Consider the following 22,918-nt stretch of genomic DNA (forward strand, 5'->3'; position numbering starts at 1 on the left):
TTGCTTTCAAAGCAACCTCGAAACTTGGTTCAGCTTCCAAGTCCCTCCATAATCTGCCCGCAGACTTTTTTCCTTCTTATCTCCACTTCTCTCCTGCATGATTTGTCTGCTTCAACCAGACTGGTCTACATATTATCCCTTGAAAACATCTCATGAGGTGCCCCTGTGCCCTAGTCACATTGTTTCTGCATGAAATCCTGTCCCTGCACTTCCCCATCCAGCAGAACTTTCCTTTACAGTCCATCTGCTCCATCACCTTTTCTAGGAAGCCTGTTTCACTCACTTTGAAATATCACAATGCACTCTGGCATTGTGTCAGTTAGAATTAGATTCAATTGTAAGGAACAGAAACCCTAAAATAATAGTGACTTACTTCTCTGTCATGTAAAAGAAATCTGGAGAACCACCATCTAAAGTTGGTAGAGCAGTCACATTAAGTCATCAGGAACCCAGTGCTCCTTTTATCTTTCTGAGCTGCTGTTTTTGACACATGGTTTCCACCCTAGTCCAAGGTAGCTGCTCAAGCTCCAACCATAATGTCCACATTTCAGCTAGCAGAAAGAAAGAAGGGACAAAGAAAAAGGGCGCTAAAAGGTGATGCAAGCCATCTCTTAGGTAAGTTTTCTGGAAGCTCCAGAGAACCCTTCCACTTACATTTCATTGATCAGAATTTAGCCATTTGGCTATACCTAGGTTGAAGGAAGTTTGGGAAAGAAAGTCTTTATTCTGGGTAGCCATGTGCCCTGCTTAAAAAAAGTAAGGGTTTTATTATTAATAAAGGAAGGAAGGATATTAGAGTAGGCAACTAATAATCTATGCTGTAGGTATTGTTGGATTCTGCTGAATGACTTAGTCCATGGTATTGTGGAAAGAGTAAAGGCTTTGGAGGTATGTTGGTTTGGATTAAAATTGCATTCTGGCAGTTAAACCAGGTAGGTTGAGTCCAAGTGTCTATGTCCTCTTCTTTCTGAAACTCCACTGAAATGATACCAAATACATTTAAAAGAACAATAAAGGCATAAATCTTCAAGGAGAGAGAGATTGAGGGCACATAACTGATAGGAGATGCCAATACATTAGTGGAAAAGAGAAGGCAGACCAACAAAAGGTAACTGATCTAGCAGAGTAGAAGTGAAAGGTAGGACCTACAGAGGGGAACAGCTCTGAGAAGCAAGACAATCTGCCCTGTAAGCACTTGTTTGGAGCCCAGAGACAAAACATGCCACAGAAAGGGGATGTGACACTCAAAGCTTAAGTAAGACAAAGAGATTGATAGCGAGTCAGTTTATAGAACACTCAGAGACCCACGAAGTCCTTCCCCAAAGTAACCAGTAAGCTTCCTTTCCTCTACCCCTGGAGACAGCCACAGGCTTATTCCCTGAGAAATTAAAGCGCAGACTCTGGACTGAGGAAAATATGAGATGGGAATGAGATACAGAGCTCAGAAGAGGGAATGAAATGAAATGGAACAAATCTCTGGATTGAGAACCCATAGCCCAGTCACCCGGAAGCTAGGAGTTCAAAAACCACATACCCAGGGTTGTCAGATTTAGCAAATAGAAATAGAAGAACCCCCACGAAATTTGAATTTCATATCAGCAATGAATAATTTTTAGTATAGATATGTCCCATGTAATGTGTGTGGGGGATGCATATAAGCAACTCCTGCCCAGCCTTTTAATGCCTTACTATACAAATGGATACTGGGAATCACAGAAAATTTTGTGAAAGCCTCCCATATGAAAGAAAATAGGAAAAAACAATATTCAGAGCAAACAGGAAGAAGAAGAAAGCAAAACCCCAAAACTGTTGTTAATATCCTTAGACAACTAAGATATTACATCCATGAAACAAGAACAGGATGCTTTAGAAAATAATAGGAGCCACCATAGAAGAAGAAAGAAAAAAAAAAAGAAAGAAAAGAAAAAGAAAAAGAAAAAGAAAAAGAAAAAGCTCTTAAAATTAAGAATATTATGGCCACACTAAAAGATGAAATGAAAGCACTGGGAAATATACTCAAAAGACAAAAGGAAGCAATATGGAAAACACTGTTGTGTTTCATTATGTGCTTTTCAGGACTGTTTAATTTGTTAACTACATGCATGTATTACCTTGATAAGTACAAATTTAATTAATTTTTTATATGTATCTTAAAAAGCAAAAATTCCGGTTCTGCCACTACCTGGCTGTGTGTCACCAGACAAATTACTCACCTCTTGAGCCTCTTTTCTTCATGTGTAACATGGAGATTACAATACCTGTGTTACCTGTCCTATAAATGTCTTACATCTCATAAGTGCCTTGTATTTCTGATAAATGGCGATATCATTGCTTTATAGCTCATTTATTTTGCATGTTTTGTGGCCCCCTTGATTGACTTAACTATCCTGATCTTCCGTCTTTTTCTGAAGTGATGCTCCTTGATTTGGGATTTATGAAGGCCTGTATCCCTTCAATGTTTTTATTTCCTGTCTCTGACACTTGCAGGATTTTGTGTTATTTTTTCTCAAAGTCGAAGCATTTTCCCAAGCCAGGTTTCCAAGTAACTTCTAAAGAGGAAAAAAATCTCACCAGTTGGAGTCCATTTATCAAGGCCTGTTAGGGATGTGTCGAATCACTGAGTGACCGCTGGGACGCAGCCAAGGAAGTTGGTTTCAACTCGTTTTCTCATTACTCTGTTCTTATCTTAATGCTGCAGCCCCTGCTGTTTGCTGACTCCCAAAGAAGCCGGCTTGTTCTCTTTTTGTCAGCATTATTGTCTTCTGAGGTTCCAAATAGCTGCTCATTCCCTAATCTAGACCTTCAGGAGGCTGATTCACTTGCTTGTCTAAAGTTGCATTAAAGTGTTGCCATATTTTTAGCCAAAACAATCCCTAGGGTTAATGAGGGGGAACAGCAGCCACTACCAACTGTCACCTCAATGCTTTTATTTCACAAATATACAATTGTGGAACTGGAAAGGATGCTAGTCATGATGTAATCCAATTCATCTCCTTTATTTTGTAGATCAGGGTCTGAGCTCAGAAAGGTTAAATAGTGTAGCTTGGGTCACATAACCAATTAGTGGCTAAACTGAAACCCATGCCTTCTCTTTCAGGGGTTTTTCCACAATCACTGTGCTCCTTCTCTAATGGAAGAATCAAGAAATAGTTGTCATTTGGGTTGGAGATACATTATATGGAACATTGACCTTCCCAGATGTGTATTAATCAGTTCAATTTGAAACCAGCATGGGGTCCCCTGTGCCCTCTAGAAGTGGAGCTGGAAACAAGGGCTTGTGTGCAGTCAGCATAGTTTTGGAAGTGACATCAGGAATAGGAGTGGGGGACTGGGCTGGTGAAATGGGAGGCAGGAAAGCTATTGTGAGGACACATTGCTTTGTTTGTCATCACTGTGGTCAGCTGGGCTTGATCCTGCAGAGACTGTCTGAAAAGTTTCAGACGCTGCACCTCAAAATTATCCACTTGCCTCCATCCTCCATCAGCCAAGGTTATTCCACGAGTGTTAATTCCCAGGACTTGGACTTCCAGGATGTATGCACCTGAGGGCTGGAGGTTACTCCAGCAATTACCAACCCCACATGGGAAGTAAGTCCCCCCGCCCCACCACCAGCAGAAAGTAACCAAGGCACCAGGCAGCCTGGGCAGGAGCTTGGTGCAGCAATGGCTGGAGAAAGGTGAGCCAAGAGGGTGTGGGTGGTCTGGAACTTCTCTCTTAGGGTCGTAGGATCACTGGTTCTCCTGCCCCAGCTACTCAAATCAAAAGTCAAGAAGTGCCTGGGTGGCTCAATCAGTTAAGGGTCCAACTCATGATCTCAACTCAAGTCTTGATCTCAGGGTCATGACTTCAAGCCCCACATCGGACTCTATGCTGGGTGGAGCCTACTTTAAAAAAAAAAAAGAACTCATGATACCATTGAGGTCAACCAAAAAGGAAGCTCACTGCCTTCCTCCCCCAGGAAAGGGGAAAAAGCACTGTAGAAAGGGCCAGTGCAGGCAGGGAGACACTCTTTTGGACTTTTGGAAAGGAGTTTATGAGGATCTTCCCCCAGGCAAGATCTCCTGCCATGGGCCAAAAGAGGAAAATAAGCTTTCTAGAAATGTGGAACCCCTTTAAAAACAACCACAGAAACTGGTAAATTTAATTTCTAATGGCTTTGGGAATCCTTGGGATTCTATACTACAACTGATAGATAAAGCACAGATTTAAAAAATAAATAAATAGATAAAACAAACAAACAAAACCAAAACCTTAGTGTGAATTTCTAGGCTTCACAACCAAGTCTGGGGGTTAATTCTTTAGTCTGATTTTCCAACTCACTGAAAACATTTTCCAGGTTCTGCTGAGTGATTTTCTGAAATTGATTTCCATGCCTATTTCTGAGTCCCTGCAGTGAATAAGGCTTTGATAATTAAATAGTAATTTCAGCATCTCAAGCAGGACTTAGATGTACCCTATCAGTAACCAGCCATGCAACTTTGAGGGAGTCACTCACTTAATCTCTCTTTGCCTTGGTTTCTTGTCAGCAGCATGGAGGCAGGCGTATCAGCCACATCAACCCCCTAAGGTCCTTGTGGTGGTCAAAGTAGATTACTTATTTGAAAGATAATCTGGCATTTAAATAATTAAGATTTCAATAATCTAAATAATGTAAATTTAAATCATTTAAGTTTGATAACTTTGATGATTTAAAGTACCTTATAAAGAAAGCCAGAAAACTTAATAGAAATTATACCATAAAAGATGAGGCTTGTTGGGGGGAGGGGGTAGGCAGAGGAAGAGGTCCAAAATTATAAGCATTAAAATTTCAAAGCAAAGTCACAAATCCCTGTCCTTTTGTCTGCATGTAAGTCAACAAAGATGATTATTAATAAAAGCAACAACTAGTATTTCCTGAGTGCTTACTTAGGAGCTTTATATTCACATTTTCCCTCCTTAATAAATAGAGCACTCCTGTTAGAACGGGCACTGTTATTGACCTCATAATACACAGGAAGAAACTGATGTTTGGAGAGAGAGTCAGTAAATTGCTCACAGTGTTAAATGGTAAAGCTGAGATTTGAACTAAGAAGTTGGACTCTCTTAATCCCTGTGGCATTCTCTCTGCTGTTCCAGAGCTATGGAACTGAGGCCAATCCTGGGAACACTCAGGCATCAGGGGCAGCAGTCACAGAGGCCGATCCCAAGCATACTAGGTAACCAGCAGATAGCAATTCCACTGCAGGCCCACCATCAGGAGGGAGGAGGGGTGGAGGCTCCAGGTTAGAGCTGCTCAGGAGCCTGTCTGGTGGGGCTGAGACTCCAATCTAGAGGCTCTTTTTTGCACTTGAGCTAAGCTAGGGCATCAGAAGTTGGCAATTCTTTAGCTGTAAGACAGTCAACAGTTTAGTATCCCTCCCCAAAGGCTGATCACATGACACTATCTCTCATCCAGCAGGTGCCTGCACTGTGTTCCATCCGTACTGTTCTAGCATTACAGTAGCTCCCTGTATCACCACTAGGATGGCAGCCCTATGAATGCCGACCTCTCACTCTGGGAGGCCCAAAACCTGATACACTGCCTGACATTGAGTTCTCAAAATATTAACTTTTTGGAATCAAATTCTCATATCAACTTCCAAGGTAGATTTTATTATCCCCATCATATAAGTAGATCAGGATACATGGGCTTCGAGAGGGTGAGTAATTTGCCCAAAGTCATCAAGTTGTCTGTGCTCCCATCTCCCATGCCACATTGCCACAGATCATTATATAAACTGAGGATTATCCAATACTTTGCGCTTTATAAATCCATTTGGATGCTCCATGCTTTTCCAGCTGGCTCTCTAAATGAATCAGAGGATCTTCAAACTGAAAATTTTCCATTTCCCTTTGTGCTCTACAAACATTCATCAGCAATTATGGAAAATGCCCGGTCTAATGGTATCTTTGTCTTTGTCTTTCCAAGTGGAGGCAATAACTAACATTTTTCAAAAGCATCTGATAATGACAGCGAAATATACTACATTATCTTAGATTGGTAGAGGAGTTATAGTTTGACCATCCTTTTAAAATTAGATTAATATCTAGAGCAATTTATTTTTTTAAATACAATAGGAACTCAACAAATATTCACTCATTCATCATTAAACAAATGTTTATTAAAAGCTCACTGTGTTTAGTGTTTTCAACTTCCACTGTTGCCTGCACTCAACTTAGCTACCATATTGGGAGGCCAATGCCTTATCCATTAGGCCACCAGGGCCGGCTAGCTACCATATTGGAAAGAAGAAAGATAAATTAATGCAGAGTTGGATATAATGACTTGGAAGGCTTAACCCGTTCTTATATCTTAACAGAGCCTAATGAATTAACCCACTGAAATTATTCTACTGTTAGAACAGGCCCCACCTTAGGTTGACAGAAGAAATATTTTGGCACTTCTTGGTGCATTTCAAAGCACTTTTATGTATATTCATTCCCATGCCCCCAACCACATGATATTGCAACTAAATACAACATGAGAACCTCATCCACTAGCACTTATTTTTTTAAAAGATTTATTTATTTATGATAGACACAGAGATCCCGACACGGGATTGCGCCCTGGGCCAAAGGCAGGCGCCAAACTGCTGAGCCACCCAGGGATCCCCCACTAGCACTTGGCACTTATTGAAGTGCCTTTAGGCACTTCTCCAGGCACTGTGCTAGTTTCTGGAGGTGCACAGGCAGGTAAGGCACAACTCTTAGCTCAGGGGCTCTGCGCCCATGGGGAAGAGAGACAACCAGTAAAACCACAGTGCAATGAGTGCTATGGCCAAAGTAAATGCAGGAGCAACTAGGTCACATGCCATCTAGCAATGTCTTATACCATCTCTTGGACTGCTGATTATGCTTGTACTGAACTGACTCTTAGGACCTGTGTTGTCCAGTCCTTGGCCATTCTCAATATTCAGTCACTCAAGCCTTTCCATTTCCTGGATCCCTCCAATTTTATTCATGTCAACAGAAGCCTGGCATCTGACAAATAACTTCATTCAGGTTCTTAGCTGACCTTTGTGTTATCAGTGCTAGTCTAAAGCTGGGAGACCATTCAGTTTCAAAATTAAACATATGATTTTTTTAACTTAAGTCATAATTACTAGAGTTAACATCTGCATATTAACTTTCTATTCTTCTCTGGTGCTCTAACACCCAAATTCCAGAAACCTCTCCAGAGTCTAAATTTAGCAATCAACTGCAGACGAGTGATTTGTCTGTTGAACTAGCTGTAAGGATACCAAAAGAACAAAGCTCTTTCCCCCTGCACCCCCTGACCCGGCCCCACTGCATATACTCCTGCCACCCCTGCCTGAGAACTCTGGGGTTGTCATTGCAGAAGAGCATAATGATGATTTGTCAATTTGGCAGTAAAACCTTCCTAACATTCATGGACTTTTAGCAGATTTGGAACAGTGAGATGAACAGATAAAGAATATGTGTGCATATATACACGTATAGATACACAAATTTACTCCCCCAATTTTTTTATTAAAATGTACACAGTAATGGTGATTTCTCGCTTTATAAATAAAGGGTATCTTCGGCAAGATAGATTACAAGCCAGAAAGAGTTTTAGTGTAGTGATGGGTGACTGGTAACCAATCTTCAGAATTATTTTTGAGGGTAATTTTAGCAGTTCTGTTCAAATGATGCTTCTTTTAAAGACTGCTATTTTTCTCAATGGAGCGTATGTCAGGAGAGCGGGATGAAAGCCTCATAAAAACATGCGTGATTATAAATGAGATTTTCCAGTAAGTTGCCTTTCAGTCGCCGAGGTATTTGCCATTGTCCTTGAAAACCTAGGTTCACAATGCTTTGCTTGAGAAGTTAATGATACAGTTCCTCAGGACACAAGAGCCTGGATCCAGGGAGTATTATATAACTTTGTAGCTTTTAGGATGTTCCTTTTAGGGGTCCTGTGTTTTTACGAGTGTTCCTATGTCTACGAGCTTCACATATGCTCCTACTGTTGGGTCTGTATGATCTGTACACCCATACACATAGAGATGCCAAAAGGAGCAGCTATGTGGGCAAATTCAGTTCTCAAAAGTCTAATGGATCTCACATTGCTGTTTTGTAATCATCATCACTAAGGAGGAGGTCAGAATTATGCCACCTGGAGCCGTGAGCCTCCAACTGGGCCACTTGCAGCTTTTCTGTGGAGCATCCCCCTGTTGATGATGGAAACGCCTCTGGTGCCTGCCTTGGTACTTGGTACGTGGCATTTCCTTGCCATGGCAGCCTGCAAAGCCATTACCTCACACCAGGGCTATGGACCACTGCTGTCCCTATTCCCTCAATACGCTGGGCTCTCTAGCCCCAGGGTTCACGCCACACACAGTTTACAAAGATGATCTCAGAGGCCAGAACTGGGAGGCTAGGGGCTTAGAATCCACCTAGATCTGCTCACAACCACCGGGGGACCCTGGAAAAATCACTTCACCTTCCCTCACCTTGAGTTTCCTCACCTATAGAATGAGAGAAACAATTGATGTTTCTCAAAGGTACCCTGTACCTCTAACAGTCTATTATTATAATGAAAACTCAAACATAGGAAATAAATGTGACCCAACATTTTATATATATGTGTGTATGTGTGCGAGTGTGTAGGCATATGTTATGTGTGCATAGAGGCAGGGAGAAAATGCACACAAATTCACAAGGAGACATGTACAAGAATGTTCATAGCAGCATTATGTAATGTAATAGCAAAAAAAAACACCCATAAATAATCTAAACCTTCATCATGAGGAAATAATAAATAAATAGTATATAATAATATATGGAATAACCACATAGCAGTGAAATGAAATGGCCTAGAACTCTACACTCACAAACACTGAGCAAGAAAAGCAAGTTGCTAAAGAATACATACACTACAATGATAACATTCATAAAGTTTTAAAATATACAGGGCAATGGTTTGCATGATTTACCTAGGAAAATTGCAAGGATCTATGTGAAAATGATGTATGTGAAATTTAGAAAATGGACATCTTGTGGTGGAAGGGAGGGAGGGAGGAACAAGAGTGCAGAGTCACTCAGGGGCCTCGGCAGGATGGGTAAAGCTTTATTTTTTTTTTTTTTAAGATTTATTTATGTATTCATGAGAGAGAGAAGCAGGTTCCTCACAGGGAGCCCGATGTGGAACTCGATCGCAGGACCCAGGATCACGCCCTGAGCCAAAGGCAGACGCTCAACCCCTGAGCCCCCCAGGCGTCCCCAGATGGGTAAAGTGTTATTTCTAGGCTGGGGAGTGAAGAGGTAGATACATTCTATATGGTTGATATGTAATTTGTATACCTTTTAAGACATAGGAAGCATGCATAATAAATTAGTTATGTGACTTTTGCATGCCATTACTTCAAAACCTTTTTGCAGCCTTATGGAAATGATTAACCCCATATCTTGATCTTTCAAGATGGTTAATTTTCAGGAACTTAAATTGTAAATACACTTTTTTAAAAAAAAAACCTTAAAATATCTATTTGACTATTTGTGTGACCAAATATATTACCAGGTGTATGATATACACAGTTTCACCAGTGACTAACTTGACAAAACTATGGTGTGCAGAAAGTCCTACTGCTTTCTGAAGTCAGAGTCAAACCATGGGAGGTCAGAATAAATATCAAGAAATAGCCACACTTTTGTCAGTGGAGGAAAAATAAAATTAGTATATCACATTTCTCTGTGCCCTACGGAGTCTTCCCACCCCTCTTCTATCCACATCCCCTAGGGACAGTGGATAATCCCTTTTGTCCCGATACAGTGGAATCTAGTTTTGTTAAAATGTGATGTGAAGCCTATAACCGATTTTGGGTCTAGTTGATTTAAGACTTTCACACCAGCAACTCTAGCTATTAAAGTGTCCAGAGCTGCGAAATTTATCCTTATGGTTCTGTTCAGTCGCCCTATCACAGATTTGCATTATTTTTACATTTCTTTTCTGCATTGAGTTAGCCACGTAGGTGATGTTTCCATTTTGCATCAGAGATATTATGCCTTATACTTTGAAAATACTCTCAGCAGATAAAATAATATTAATGGAACATCAGATGGGAATGATGTTCTTAAGCTTTCCACAGCTTGTTTGTTGTCATCTTGGTCTAGTAGGAATCTAGTCTTCAAGAATCTAACGGAGCTTTTCTTGGATAGATTTTATGTTGTTTTCTTATCTCAACCTCTCCAAACGGCAACCATGAATACTCCAGTGCAACTAGAATCGAGGAAAAACCAGTGGCTGGAGAGTTATTTTTAAAAATGAAGAAGTTTCTGAGGTCATCATTTTCATTCATTCATCGCTTCAAATATTTATCAAGCTACTACTACACATCAGGCACTGTTGTACACACTGGGGATTCAAGAGTGAAGAGAAAGGGGCCAGGCCCTTATCCTCATGGAGTTGGCCTTCTAGTGATTTCTTAGAATAACTCAGAGGATTGAAATCACATCAGGTGCATATGATGACAGACATGATGATGATGGGCAAGCTCTTTCAGAAAGCCTTTCATGATCTTCCATGACCCGCCAAGCTAAGCTTGGTGCCTTCCTCTGTGCCCCCCTGGACACCCAGGGCATGTTTTAGCCACTTGGGGCAACTGATATCTCAGCAGGTTACTTTTGGGTTCCAGCAGTGCCCCTCACCAGCTCTGCAACCTTGGGCCAGTTAACCCAGCCCTTTTGAGCTTAATAACTAGCTAAGCCTTACTGAGTACCTACTATGTGCCAGGCTCTCTAAGTGTTTTACATAAATCATTTTATCTAATCCTTCTCCCCACCCTACAAGGTAGATCCCATTATGATTACTCCTACTTATTAGATCACCGAAGCTGAACAAGAAGGTTAAGGAACCTACTTGAGGTCAATCATGTGGGCACTAAGTGACAGAACCCATAATAAGGGCCCAATAAATGTTCGCCTCACGGTGGGGGGTGGGGGGGTGGGCCCGGGGGACGGCAAGTGAGCCAAGTGAGGCACATGTGGTGTCAGATCCTGCTTAAAACCTTGATACTTTGTTCATCATGGATTTTTCTTGCATTTATGTTGTTTTTTAAAAAAGACTGTATTAAAATATTGTTTATCTTGACAATTGAGCTTTTGGGCACCCACTTAAATTTTGTGCCCAAAGCAAGTGCCTCTCTCACCTCACTCTAGTCCCAGTATCATTAGTATTAGCATCGGTATCAGGTTGGAAGGGGAGTTACCTATTTATTTGTTGATTGGCCCTGCTAAATTCAGAGATGTTTAGAGATTGCAACCGTGTCTTGGGTCCATAAAGTCTTATTAAGAGTTGGCATAGGGCAGGTGTTCAAGGAGTATTTGTGGAACCAAACTTCCTGCTCCACAATAATTCAAAGGAAGACTAGCCTCCCTTCCGTGAGAACAGAACTAGCTGACCTCTTCGATCTCATGTAGGATGATTATGTGTGTCGTTGTTGGCAGTGATCCTATCAATATCATTAACCACAGCTGTCAGGTATTGAGTATCTATTAGGGCCAAACACTTTGCACACCTCATCTCAAATTCTTACCACAAAGCTGGAAACTGAGGCTCAGGCCATGGAATTGCTTGCCTGGGGCCACACGGCTGGTAAGCTAGTAAGTGACAGTCAGCATTTGGCCCAGGTCAGTGTGAGTCCAGACTTGGTTCTTTCCATTTTACCACCTCCCTTTCTCTTTCAGTTCACAGTCCATCACTGAACAGGCTGTGGCCTGACCATGGCCATAGAGAAGGGAGCAGGCACGTGAAGGCAATGGTGAAGTTATACAAAGAAAAGACACACACACACACATGCCTGAGCACACAAAGGGGAGGGGAGTTGGCGAGCCCTTCAGTGTCACTGTGCAATGCCATCCCTGCCCATTGCTCGGAGATTGTTGGGGAGGTTTTCCCGTACAGTGGTGTGGCCTTGACCTATATCCACTTGAAGGGATGGATCCAAGACCTGTCTGTGTGTCTCAAATAAGTGAGCCACAGATTTGTCTTCCTGGCCTGCCTCCTTTCAAATCATATGAAAATAATTAGTCCAATCAGATGACAAGAAGTCTATGCAGTTGGGCAGCTGGTGATGGCACCCCAGATCAGACACAAGGAACCGTGTGCCCAGCATTTGTCCCCAAACCACAGTGGCTCAGCACTAAGTGTCTGAGGTCCTGCTCTGATCTCCGCCGTGAGTGACATGGTTGTATTTTCCAAAGTGCATTTCTTAAAATATCAGTATTATGGAATTCTGTGGTTAAGGAAGGTGAGACAGGCTTTTCTATCTCGGGATTTCTCAGAGCCTTCAGAAGGCTGATATGGGTGGTGAATCTCCAAGAGAGGTATACCAGAGGCAGCATTTCTCCAAACCGCTTGGCCGAGGAATCCTTGTATGTGGAGTACCTCTGTGTGGGATGCACTTTGAGAAACCGTGTGTCAGGATCTTTTAAATACTTATCTCCTGAGGAAGAGTCGAGAAAGTGAAACCTTGGGAAGGAATTCTTAAGGAATCAAAATGGTAATGTCTTATTTTCCTTTTGCACTATAAAAGTGAAAAGTCCTATAACTAGATGAAAGTTTTGAAAATAAAAATAAATCCCCCTTATTTTCCCAACTTTAGAATATGCCTTGCTTGTCTTTTCTGTATCTGTACATCTCCGAATGTGCATCCGTATGTGTGTGTGTGTGTGGCCAGCACTGAAAATGTGCAGAGCCTATGCTAACTGCTTTGCATTTAATCCTCACAATAACCGTGAGAGGCAGCAAATATGATCCCCGTGTTAGAGATTTGGAAATGGAGGCTCAGAGGGGTTGAGTCCCTTCCCAGGGTTGCACAGCAGGTGGGTGACTTAAACACAGTTGTTTCTGACTCCACAGACTATGTGTTTAAGCCCTGAAATGCTGAAAATGTTATTTTCTAACCTAGAAAAAGGTCTTTGCCCTGAATTTACTACCAGGGAGTTTATCTTATCTCAGATCCTCATACAGCTCAGTTCTATGTTGAATGATAAAAGAACATTCCAAAATTGTTCCCGCTTTTTATTTGTCCTTGCTTCCCTCCTCTGACTTGCAGTGAGTGTCACAAGGGCTTCATGCGAGGCCACATTGTCTTCTGCTTTATGGCTCGATAATCTCCTCTGGTGTAAATACACTCAGAACTGATTGTGGCTTTTTCTTGAAGCCTCAACATTTTTTAAAAAGTGATTTATTTTGATAGTGCTTTAGCCTCATGATTTCAAATATTAAGTTACTTGGTTCAGGTGATCTTATATTTTCCCACAAATGTGTTTATGTCGCCCCGCAGACTGAGAAATTTCATTCCAGATTTTCCTCTCTCTTCCTTCATTTGATTTTGTGCAGGAGGAGGACTGAGTTCTTTGAACTTGTCAGCAAAGGAGAATATGACTGGAACATCAAAAGCCATCGTGATATATTTCGGTAAGAAGAAGCTCTTGTTTATGTGTTTCTTCATTATTTGAAGATTTAGCCATGCTTTGCTGACAGCGCTAAGGGCATGCACGTGATTTCTAAAGTAACGGATCTTAGCTTCCATTCAAAACATTTGGAGAGTGGTCCAATGATCAGAGAAAAGATAGACGGCATGTCTTTTCATCTTCTGATTCATTATCTTTTTTGCCTCCTCTCCATAAATTTGCCTTCAGAATTAGAAAATGGTGTTCAAATTGGTTTCAAGTTTCAGCAAGCTGTGGGGCAGCGGGGTGGGAGGGTAGAGGTTGAGGGGAGGGGGGATTTTGGAACCTTAGAAAACAGTGTTACCCAAAACAAAGTAGACAGTTAACCTTTGGGGTATTCTTAGAGACAGCAGGCATTGTAGATAGAAAACCAATTGGAACAATTTTGGTGGCAGAAATAAGGAGTGTGTTCTAGACATTTCCACTGGATTTCTTCCCAGCCGTTAACAAAAGACAGCAGCAAACCACCGACCTCCTGTGGCACCGTCTGAGCCCCCTGACTGGGCATGACTCCTCTTTCTCTCCTATCCTATCCCTACCTCACCCACCCCCAGACCTTCTGCTGCCTTATTCCTGTTCCAAAGCTGCTAAGCATTCCTGGGAAAGCTTGTGAGGCCTGGACTGAGGCTCGCTGTGTGCGTCCCACAGCCAGGTGACGACTAGAATCACCCAGAGCAGGACCCCTGTCCCGACAGCCCCAGAGCTGCCGTGCAAGCTCCCGCCTTAGGCTTTGGTAGGCAGGGCTGCCCCCCTGTCCTGCTGCCCCTGACCGCTCTGCTCCCTTTCTTGTCAGGAGAGACACACAGAGAGATAGAAACAGGGGCAGAGGGAGACACAGGCTCCGAGGATTCCAGATCTCGCCCTGAGCCCAAGGCACACAGACACCCAACCACTGAGCCACCCAGGTGCTCGCAATATATTTCTTTTTCATTCCACGAGTAATCATAGGAATATATTTTTCTGTAACAAATGAAACATGACAGATAAGCCCCCAGACCCCCCTCCCCCGGGCTCCACTCCCAATTCCCCGACGACGCACAGCTATACACCCTGTTATCAATCTGTTGCATCCTCTGCAACCACCTCCGAAGCATTTATATACACGCATAGCCTAAGGAGAAAATACTGTTGAGTGTGGATTTGTTTGTTTTAACATCCGCTATGTATTTATACATCGACCTGAAGCTGTTCACTCAGCTCCAGGCCTTGAAACTTTTTCCACGTCCATACATCATCAGCTTTTACTGTTGCATAGTATTCCCAAGTGTGGATTTACCACAGAGTAGTTAGCTGTTGCTCCACTGAAGAATTCAGTCTATCAAGCGTGATTTCTGCTCCTTTGGAGAGTCACCAGGCACCTCCCAAGGATCAAATTCTAGGGCCTTCGCTCTCCTTCTGGTTCTCACCACAGCCCCTAATTGCACTGGACTTTCTGGTCTGGAAGCTCTCCCCTGCCTTGGGTCCTGCAAAGCCCTGCTCCTCAAGACTTTCTACTTTCCTCCGACCCTTGCTTCTCCTCTCCGTCTTTCTTCAGCCCTTCCCCTCCCCACCACTCCTGAAATGTAAGGACCTCCAAGGACCTGTTTTGGGTTTTCCTCTCTTGTTCCCGGTGGCTTTCACTACCACCTCCTCTCCATGGACTCCTGCCCCGTGTCTCCAGCCTGGCCTCTCTTCTGAGCACTACTCCTAACGTGCCAGTGCACATTCCATGTCTCTACCTGGGTGTTTTACTACAGGGGTTTTCAAACTTGTTTCAGCAGGATACCCCAGATGTAAGAAAAATCTTACCTGGAAGCCCAGTGTGTAAAACAGAGATGCTCTGGGAGCTCCCCATGGCCCCCGAGCTTTGCCTTCCCTCCCCCATTTCATGGTTAGACTCTGACCATGTACACTGGGGGGCAGGGGATGTTCCAGGGGACCACTGTCTTAGAGAACTTAAAAATAGCAATAAAACCAACTAGGGGCACATGGGTGGCTCAGTGGTTGAGTGTCTGACTTTGGCTCAGGGTGTGATCCCAGGGTCTTGGGATTGAGTCCCCCATTGGGCTCCCTGTGGGGAGGCTGCTTCTCCCTCTGCCTAGGTCTCTGCCCGCCTCTCTCTCTGTTTTTCATGAATAAATACATAAAGTCTTTAAAAAATAAAAGCAATACCACTACAAGTCGGTCTGCTTTTCATCATCACCACGTGCCACATGCCTGCAGTCTAAACAGTGTCAGTGATAAGATACTTCTCCCTGAGAAAAATCTTTTGTTGGTGTAAGTTCTAAACATGGCTGAGATTACTGCTGAGTATCAAAATAATTGATAGGAAAGCTTCAAAGCACCACGCTATTACCGCTCCTTTAGTTGCACACATATCGTACCCGAACGCTAACTGCGGAGTGCGCGGTCACCCGTGAGCCCCTGATGCAGGTGCACGCGGGGCACACTGCAGGTGTGAGCCCCTAACGCTGCAGAGCCTTTAGTGCTTGCTCCGGGTGCAGTTCATGTCTTGAGCCCACGGAGCTTCACCTCCCTGCCTTCAAGCAGTATATCCAGAAGAAACAATGATAGCACAGTGACGGCGAGGAGGAAGAACGAACTTGACTTACTTCATCTCCGTCATTTTGTGTTGACCATCTGGGCTTCCTGTGAGTGGTTGAGATTTAAAACAGTGAAACAGAGGGCAGAGTGCGAAGTGTGCTTCTTGTCTGGTTAAGTGCAAAATTCAGTTCTTGCACAAACTATTTTACGGGCTACAAATACATATCTTTTTAATTAATCTTGATTCATTTTCATTGCTAATTGTTTTAAAACTGGAGGACAAATCAAGAAAATACCAATGAACACAAGGTTATTGTTGAAATGATTTGGCACATACAAGGGGGGGGGTGATAAAAATGATCTGCTGTGAGCATCGGAGACTCTGGACACAGCCCCCCGGACAGAACCGGCCGGGCCCTCGGTGCTCCAGCCGCTCACCCAGCGCCCAGTGCTGCACACCCCACTGCAAACGCACTAGCATTAGGCGGACCTGCAGAGTAACTTCCTCCCTCCTCTCTCACTCTAGAAAAGACCTTTCACTTCTAGGGGCCTGATTGAAGCAGTCAGGTGTGAACTACTCCTTCACCTCCTTTGGTTCTTCCTTGGGAATCTTGCAGCCTTCCCCTTGCCCTTCCTGCCCTTCCGCGTGTCGGGCCCTGAGCCACTCATTCCGACTGGTCTCCCACTTCCCTTCTCTCCTTCTCTAGACTCTTCATACCCACCAGCTAACGTTCTGCCTGGAATTTTTAGCTGGGTGGCCCCTGAGCCCCCAACCCTAAGAGGCTCTCCGGGGCCAGTTGGATGAAAGTTTCAGACTCCATCCCCCCCATCCTCCCTCCGGCCGTTTTCGGTCCCCCTTCACAGTATGCACACTCTGCTCCACTGTAGGGTCTTCACTGAAAACAGAGACCACTTCCCTCAGACTTTATGGATTCCAGCTCCAGCTCTGATACTTCCTCACTGTGTAAACTTTCTAACCTGTCTGATCAAGGAACGCAAAACACTATGTGCTTTATAAAATAGGAGTAATAATAGTATCCCTACCCCGTATGCAGACTGGGTCACTCTGTAGCGCTTGCTCAGCTAATGGTACCTACTAGAATGACCACTATCTGAGCACCTAGCCAGATACTCAACACACTTGTTAACTGACTGATTGACGGTGATAAGAATTTGAGAAGCAAGCCTCGAATTATCAAGCAGATGGAATCTAAGCAGTTGTCCAAGTTAGGGTATAAGTAGGCAACCTCACAGAGATTATTTCCCATCTAGGAGAGAGATTGCAAAGTCCGATGCATTACCTACAGTCTTGTCTCCCTCTGGTACCAGCAGAACCTAAAATGAGAAGCCTCAGAGTGTAGCAAGAGGGGGTCCGGAAGCTTTGTGATAAACACACAATCCTGAATCCTTACTGGCTTTGGGAAAGTTACTTAACCTCTCCATGTTTCCATTTACATCCCCATAAAATGGGAATAAGGGCCCCTCCCTCAGAGGGTTTAGAAGATTCATTTGGTTCGTAGATAGTGGGTCAAGCACTTCGTACAGAGGCAGGCACACAGCAGAGTGCTTGTCACAGAAGATCAACTCCGAAGAATGCACCAGGGCATTGCTCCGCATACACGTGCTTGGGGTTAGACGCTGCCTCACTCCTGGAGGGGGCTGCTGATGCGGTGGGCCTGGTGGTGCTTGAATGACCTATTGTTACCTGCCGCTCTGCCCTGTGCCCTGGGGGAGTTTCCTGGGGAAGTTGTGCAAACCCCACTACCTTCTAGGCACGCTCTGCCATCTGGGAAGCAGACACGTTTCCAAGGCACTGGAGTCCGGCAGGGTATGAAATGTTAACACCCGACACCAGGACAGCCCTGTGACCTCCAACAACACCCCCTTTCTTCCAAAAGGAGCCAGCCAAGATGTGGCCTCTCAGCTCCAATCCTTCTTCACCTGTCATCACTGGCGTTAGTACAAAGAAAGCAAATTTTGGACAAAGGGCGTGCCTTGCTTTTCCCACCTCCCACCACATCAGATTATGAGCACCAGAGCTATCGACAATTTAAATTGTTCCCCACGTTTTTATATCCATGGTTCAGGGTGAATTCTAATCAAACCCCAGAGAAACCTGCCCCCCCAAAGCCTGCTTCCCCTTCTGCTATGCTTTCTTATGTACTCAAATTAATGAAAGCTGTAGCTGAATGTGTTTCTTCTTCATTATGCTTGTAAAACATGGTTGCAGCCAGGGAATACACTGGAGCCAACAGGGTGGCTCTTGCAGTAAATCCTAGCTCCAGAGAGCCGGCGAGCATGAAGGCGCTCCGACGGCGGGGGCGGCGGGGGCGCCTCGCCCCTCTGCTGCGGGTGCCCTCCGTGCCCCTCCATCAGCGCGAAGTCGGTGCAGAGGTTCGGCAGCTATTCGGTCCTGATTCTCCAGGAATAGAGAGCATCGTCCATTAGAGATTATTTTAAGCAGGGCTTGCTTGGCTCAGGTAGAGAGAGTTGTGCTCTGCCTTCCTCGATTGGCTGCAGACTCAACAAAAGGGCGCCCAGGGTGTGCGTGGAGCTTTGTCTTCCCGAGCCGTGTGGCCACAGGAGGGACAGGCTGGACATGGGACTGTGAACACTGCTTCCCTTGTTGAGCAAAAGACATGTGAGAGTTGGCCTGAGTCCCGTTTTATTTATTTATGTATCTAGGATGGGTTTGTTTAGGAATGCGACAAAAGATTATTCAGGCTGTTTTGTTTGGTTCTGTTTTTCAGATCAATGTTAATGACAGCCTGTGACCTTGGAGCCGTGACCAAACCGTGGGAGATCTCCAGACAGGCAAGTGGTGATTAATGGCAGGGCTCTGCAGAGGAGGGACTGGGGGGCGGGGGGGCAATATTCCCAGAACCCCAACTCCCAGGCCCTGAAGCCCTAGGCAATTTGCATCAGTATTAACCTGGTGTAAAAAATAGCAGGAGGCTTGAGAGAGACATAGTTATCGCACAGCCATGCTTTAATGGGCTTCCACGGAGTCATAATATTCCTGATTCTGTAAGGTTTTCTTAATACTCTCAATCCAAATAACACGTTGACCGCTTCCTAAGGTGAGAGTTCCGAAAACAGTGTTTTTAAATAGGTAATCAAGTTTTAGCACAAGGTCCTCTTTTTTCTCACTTTAAAAAAAAAAAGGAAAAAGAAACAAAGGAAGTCAAAGGGAAATTTTATTTTTCTTTTTTTTAAATATTTTATTTATTCATGAGAAACACAGAGAGAGAGAGAGAGAGAGAGAGAGGCAGAGACACAGGCAGAGGGAGAAACAGGCTCCATGCAGGGAGCCTGATGCAGGATTTGATCCTGGGTCTCCAGGATCAGACCCTGGGCTGAAAGTGGCGCTAACCCACTGAGCCACCCGGGCCACCCTTATTTTTCTTTGTAAAGGCGAGCAGATCACTTTAGCCAAAGTGTGCAATAACTCAATTTAATTTGCACAAAAAATCATGCCTTTACCACCTGTCTGGTTTCACTACCCAAAGTGTTCGTTTAGAACAAGAATAGTTTTCAAGCCAGTAATCACACAGTTTAAGATTCTTGATTACTGGGCAGCCCCGGTGGCGCAGCGGTTTAGTGCCGCCTGCAGCCTGGAGAGTGATCCTGGAGACCCAGGATCGAGTCCCACATCGGGCTTCCTGCATGGAGCCTGCTTCTCCCTCTGCCTGGGTCTCTGCCTCTCTCTCCCGCTCTCTCTGAATGAATAAATAAATAAATCTTTAAAAAAAAAAAGGTTCTTGATTACTGATAGTATTTGGAGATTAATATCTTTTTAATTTTTATGAGACACCTACTGTATAGGGTATGAAATAGTAACTTGGTATCTTAAGTCTCAATATTTTAGGGAAAATAAAATAGATTTCATATAGCAGTAAATAATAATAATAATACTTACTATTAAGTATTATTAATAATACTTATTAAGTATTATTATTACTATTTATTGTTATGACTAAGTATCTAATATCCAAATATCTAATTTCAAAGCCCCCTCCCCCACTTTGACTTAGGTATAGTTACTCTAAGTAGGCTGAATAATAGCAACCCAAAGATATCAGCCCCTAAATTCTGGAACTTCTAAATGTTGGAAAAAGGGTCTTTGCAGATGTCATTAAGTTAAGGACCGTCATTATCATTATCACTGTCATTATCCTGGATTAAGGTGAGCCCTAAATTCAATGACAGGCATCCTTAGAAGAGACACAGGGAGATGACACATTCAGAAGAAGAGAAGGGGATGTAAAGACAAGGCAGAGAGTAGAGTGATGCAGCCACAAGCAAAGGGAAGGTGGCAGCCATCAGAAACTGGAAAGGGGCAGAGGACACATTCTCCCCTAGAGGCTTCAGAGTGAGCTTGGCCTTGGCAACACCGTGATTTCTGTCCAGTGAACTGATGTTGAGCAGCTGACCCCCAGAACCATGAGAGAATAGATTCCTATTGTGGGTTTTTTTTTTAATTTTTTAAAAATTTTTTTAAATTTTTTTAAATTTATTTATGTTGGTCACAGAGAGAGAGAGAGAGAGAGAGAGAGAGGCAGAGACACAGGTAGAGGGAGAAGCAGGCTCCATGTACCGGGAGCCCGACGTGGGACTCGATCCTGGGTCTCCAGGATCACACCCTGGGCCAAAGGCAGGTGCCAAACCGCTGCGCCACCCAGGGATCCCCTAGATTCCTATTGTTTTAAGACACCACATTTGTGGTCATGTCTGGCAACCCTGGGAAACCAATACAGTTGTTACCCCTATCTCACAAATAGGGAAAGTGAAGCCTAGAAAGAATAAGTAGCTTGTAAGTGGTGTGGCTAGGTATTCAAATCCTAGCAGATTAAACTCCAAAGCCTCCATTCTTTACAGTGCTTTACACTAGATACATCAATCAGTATTTTTAAATGATGCCCATGTATCAGCAGAATGAGCTATTATCCCTCAGCCTCAGTTGCTAAAAACAACATATTGTTCATGAACATGTGCATCCAGGGTCAGCTGGTACTGCTCCTGATTTTGGACTGGGGCTGAAGAAGCATTACCATCTGGATCATCCCAACAGGGGCCCTACCGTGCCTTGCACTGGCAAGTAAATGCCCTTTGCCAGAAATTCATTGGCCAGAACTTGTCACAAGAGTCCACTCAACCAGGAAGTATTATCCTTTAGTGTGCCCAGAACGTAGAAAGCCAGAAAGTTACTGAAAACGTGACTACCACCATTTGCCCTTCTAATCACCAAAAGTGTGATTCACTCTCCTTCCTGCAGGCAAAATATACTCATCTTTTCCTCAAGGGAAATGACCCAAATGTCCCATTCATCATGGTATCAAGCTCAAAGTCCAGGATCTCTGGTCCAGATGCAAATTAAAGACCTACACTCACACCCCAAACACAGCATCTGACATACACCCAAACCACAAAATACTCCTCATAAGACTCCCATTCAGGAAGGGGAAGAGATGGCCAACATTTGGCAGTTAGAGGGCCACAATAATTCCAAAATCCCACTGGGCATTCACTGTGAAGCCATCCACTCTGTAGCAGGCTCTGATTCCCTGGGAGATGCTCCCCTGTCATCCTTATCCATGGCCTGTAGATCTATCCTGGGAAATCATCCCTTTTCCATTGTCCTTGGCTATATTCCAAAGGCCAGGCAGTTTTTCTAACCTGTTCCCCACTCAAAGAAGGTTGAAGACTCAAGACTTATTTTAGGTTTTAAGTAGTCCCAGTCCTTTTTTTTTATTTATTTTTTATTTTTTATTTATGATAGGCACACAGTGAGAGAGAGAGAGAGAGAGGCAGAGATACAGGCAGAGGGAGAAGCAGGCTCCATGCACTGGGAGCCCGACGTGGGATTCGATCCCGGGTCTCCAGGATCACGCCCTGGGCCAAAGACAGGTGCCAAACCGCTGCGCCACCCAGGGATCCCAGTAGTCCCAGTCCTATGGGATTTTTGGCACCATAGGTCTCTTAGATATTAGGATATTAGTCAGCTTCTTATGTCTTTGATTCTAGTCATTTCCATTTGCCAATAACTACATCCAAAGTTGTATTCTAGATAGATTTCTTTTAAAAAAAAAAAAAGATTTTTTAATTTATTCATGAGAGACACAGAGAGAAAGAGAGAGGTAGAGACACAGGCCGCGGGAAAAGCAGGCTCCATGCAGGGAGCCCGATGTGGGACTCAATTCCCGGTCTCCAGGATCATGCCCTGGGTCAAAGATGGCGCTAAACCGCTGAGCCACCCGGGCTGCCCAGATTGATTTCTTAAATTCTGCTCTATCTCTTTGCTTCCTTGTTTTCAAGAACAAAGAAAAGTAACATATGTACTTCTTTCTTCCTCTTTCATGACCCAATTCCTAGCATTTGGGACCTAACAGATGCCAACGAGAGAACCATGTAGCAAAATCATTTCTCTGGGCCGTTCTGTACAATTGAAGGGATATCCTGTGTACCGCCTAATTCGTTCAGAGGTCTTAACTATGAGGGCACTGGCCACACCTTTGATTCTTGTTGCAAAGCTGAGTTGTTTTTTGTGGGGTTTTTTTAGATTTTATTTTTAAGTACTCTTTACACCCTGGATGGGGTTGAACTCAGAACCCTGAGATCAAGAGTCACACGCTCCACTGACTGACCAGCCAGGCACCGTGCAAGGCTGAGTCTTGATCAGCCTTAGTCATTCAAAATGTATCTCAATTTTTATTTTTACAATTTGGAGTCAAAAGCAGCTTCATCTTCCATCCCTGAAGATGAAGACTGAATTTGTGACTCTCTCTCTTCATTTTCATTCCTGATTATATAAACCTGCCATCAATTCTTTTCTGAGCTCACTTCTTATAATACTTAGCAAAACAGTCAACAGCAATCATCACATGCTTCTAACATTTGTTTTCCAATCTCTTCCCCTAAG

At 43.7% G+C, this 22,918-nt stretch overlaps 1 protein-coding gene across 1 annotated transcript in view; it reads left to right on the forward strand.

The window, feature by feature from the left end:
- Window positions 1–22,918, forward strand: part of PDE11A (phosphodiesterase 11A) — a 376,450-nt gene that overhangs the window by 314,481 nt on the left and 39,051 nt on the right. The window contains exons 16-17 of the mRNA XM_055308352.1: window positions 13,364–13,441; window positions 18,750–18,813. Of these exons, the coding sequence (XP_055164327.1) occupies window positions 13,364–13,441; window positions 18,750–18,813 (142 nt within the window). The remainder of the gene's footprint in view (window positions 1–13,363; window positions 13,442–18,749; window positions 18,814–22,918) is intronic.

This window comes from Nyctereutes procyonoides, unplaced genomic scaffold, assembly GCF_905146905.1.
Source record: "Nyctereutes procyonoides isolate TBG_1078 unplaced genomic scaffold, NYPRO_anot_genome, whole genome shotgun sequence".
NCBI classification, from domain to species: Eukaryota; Metazoa; Chordata; class Mammalia; order Carnivora; family Canidae; genus Nyctereutes; species Nyctereutes procyonoides.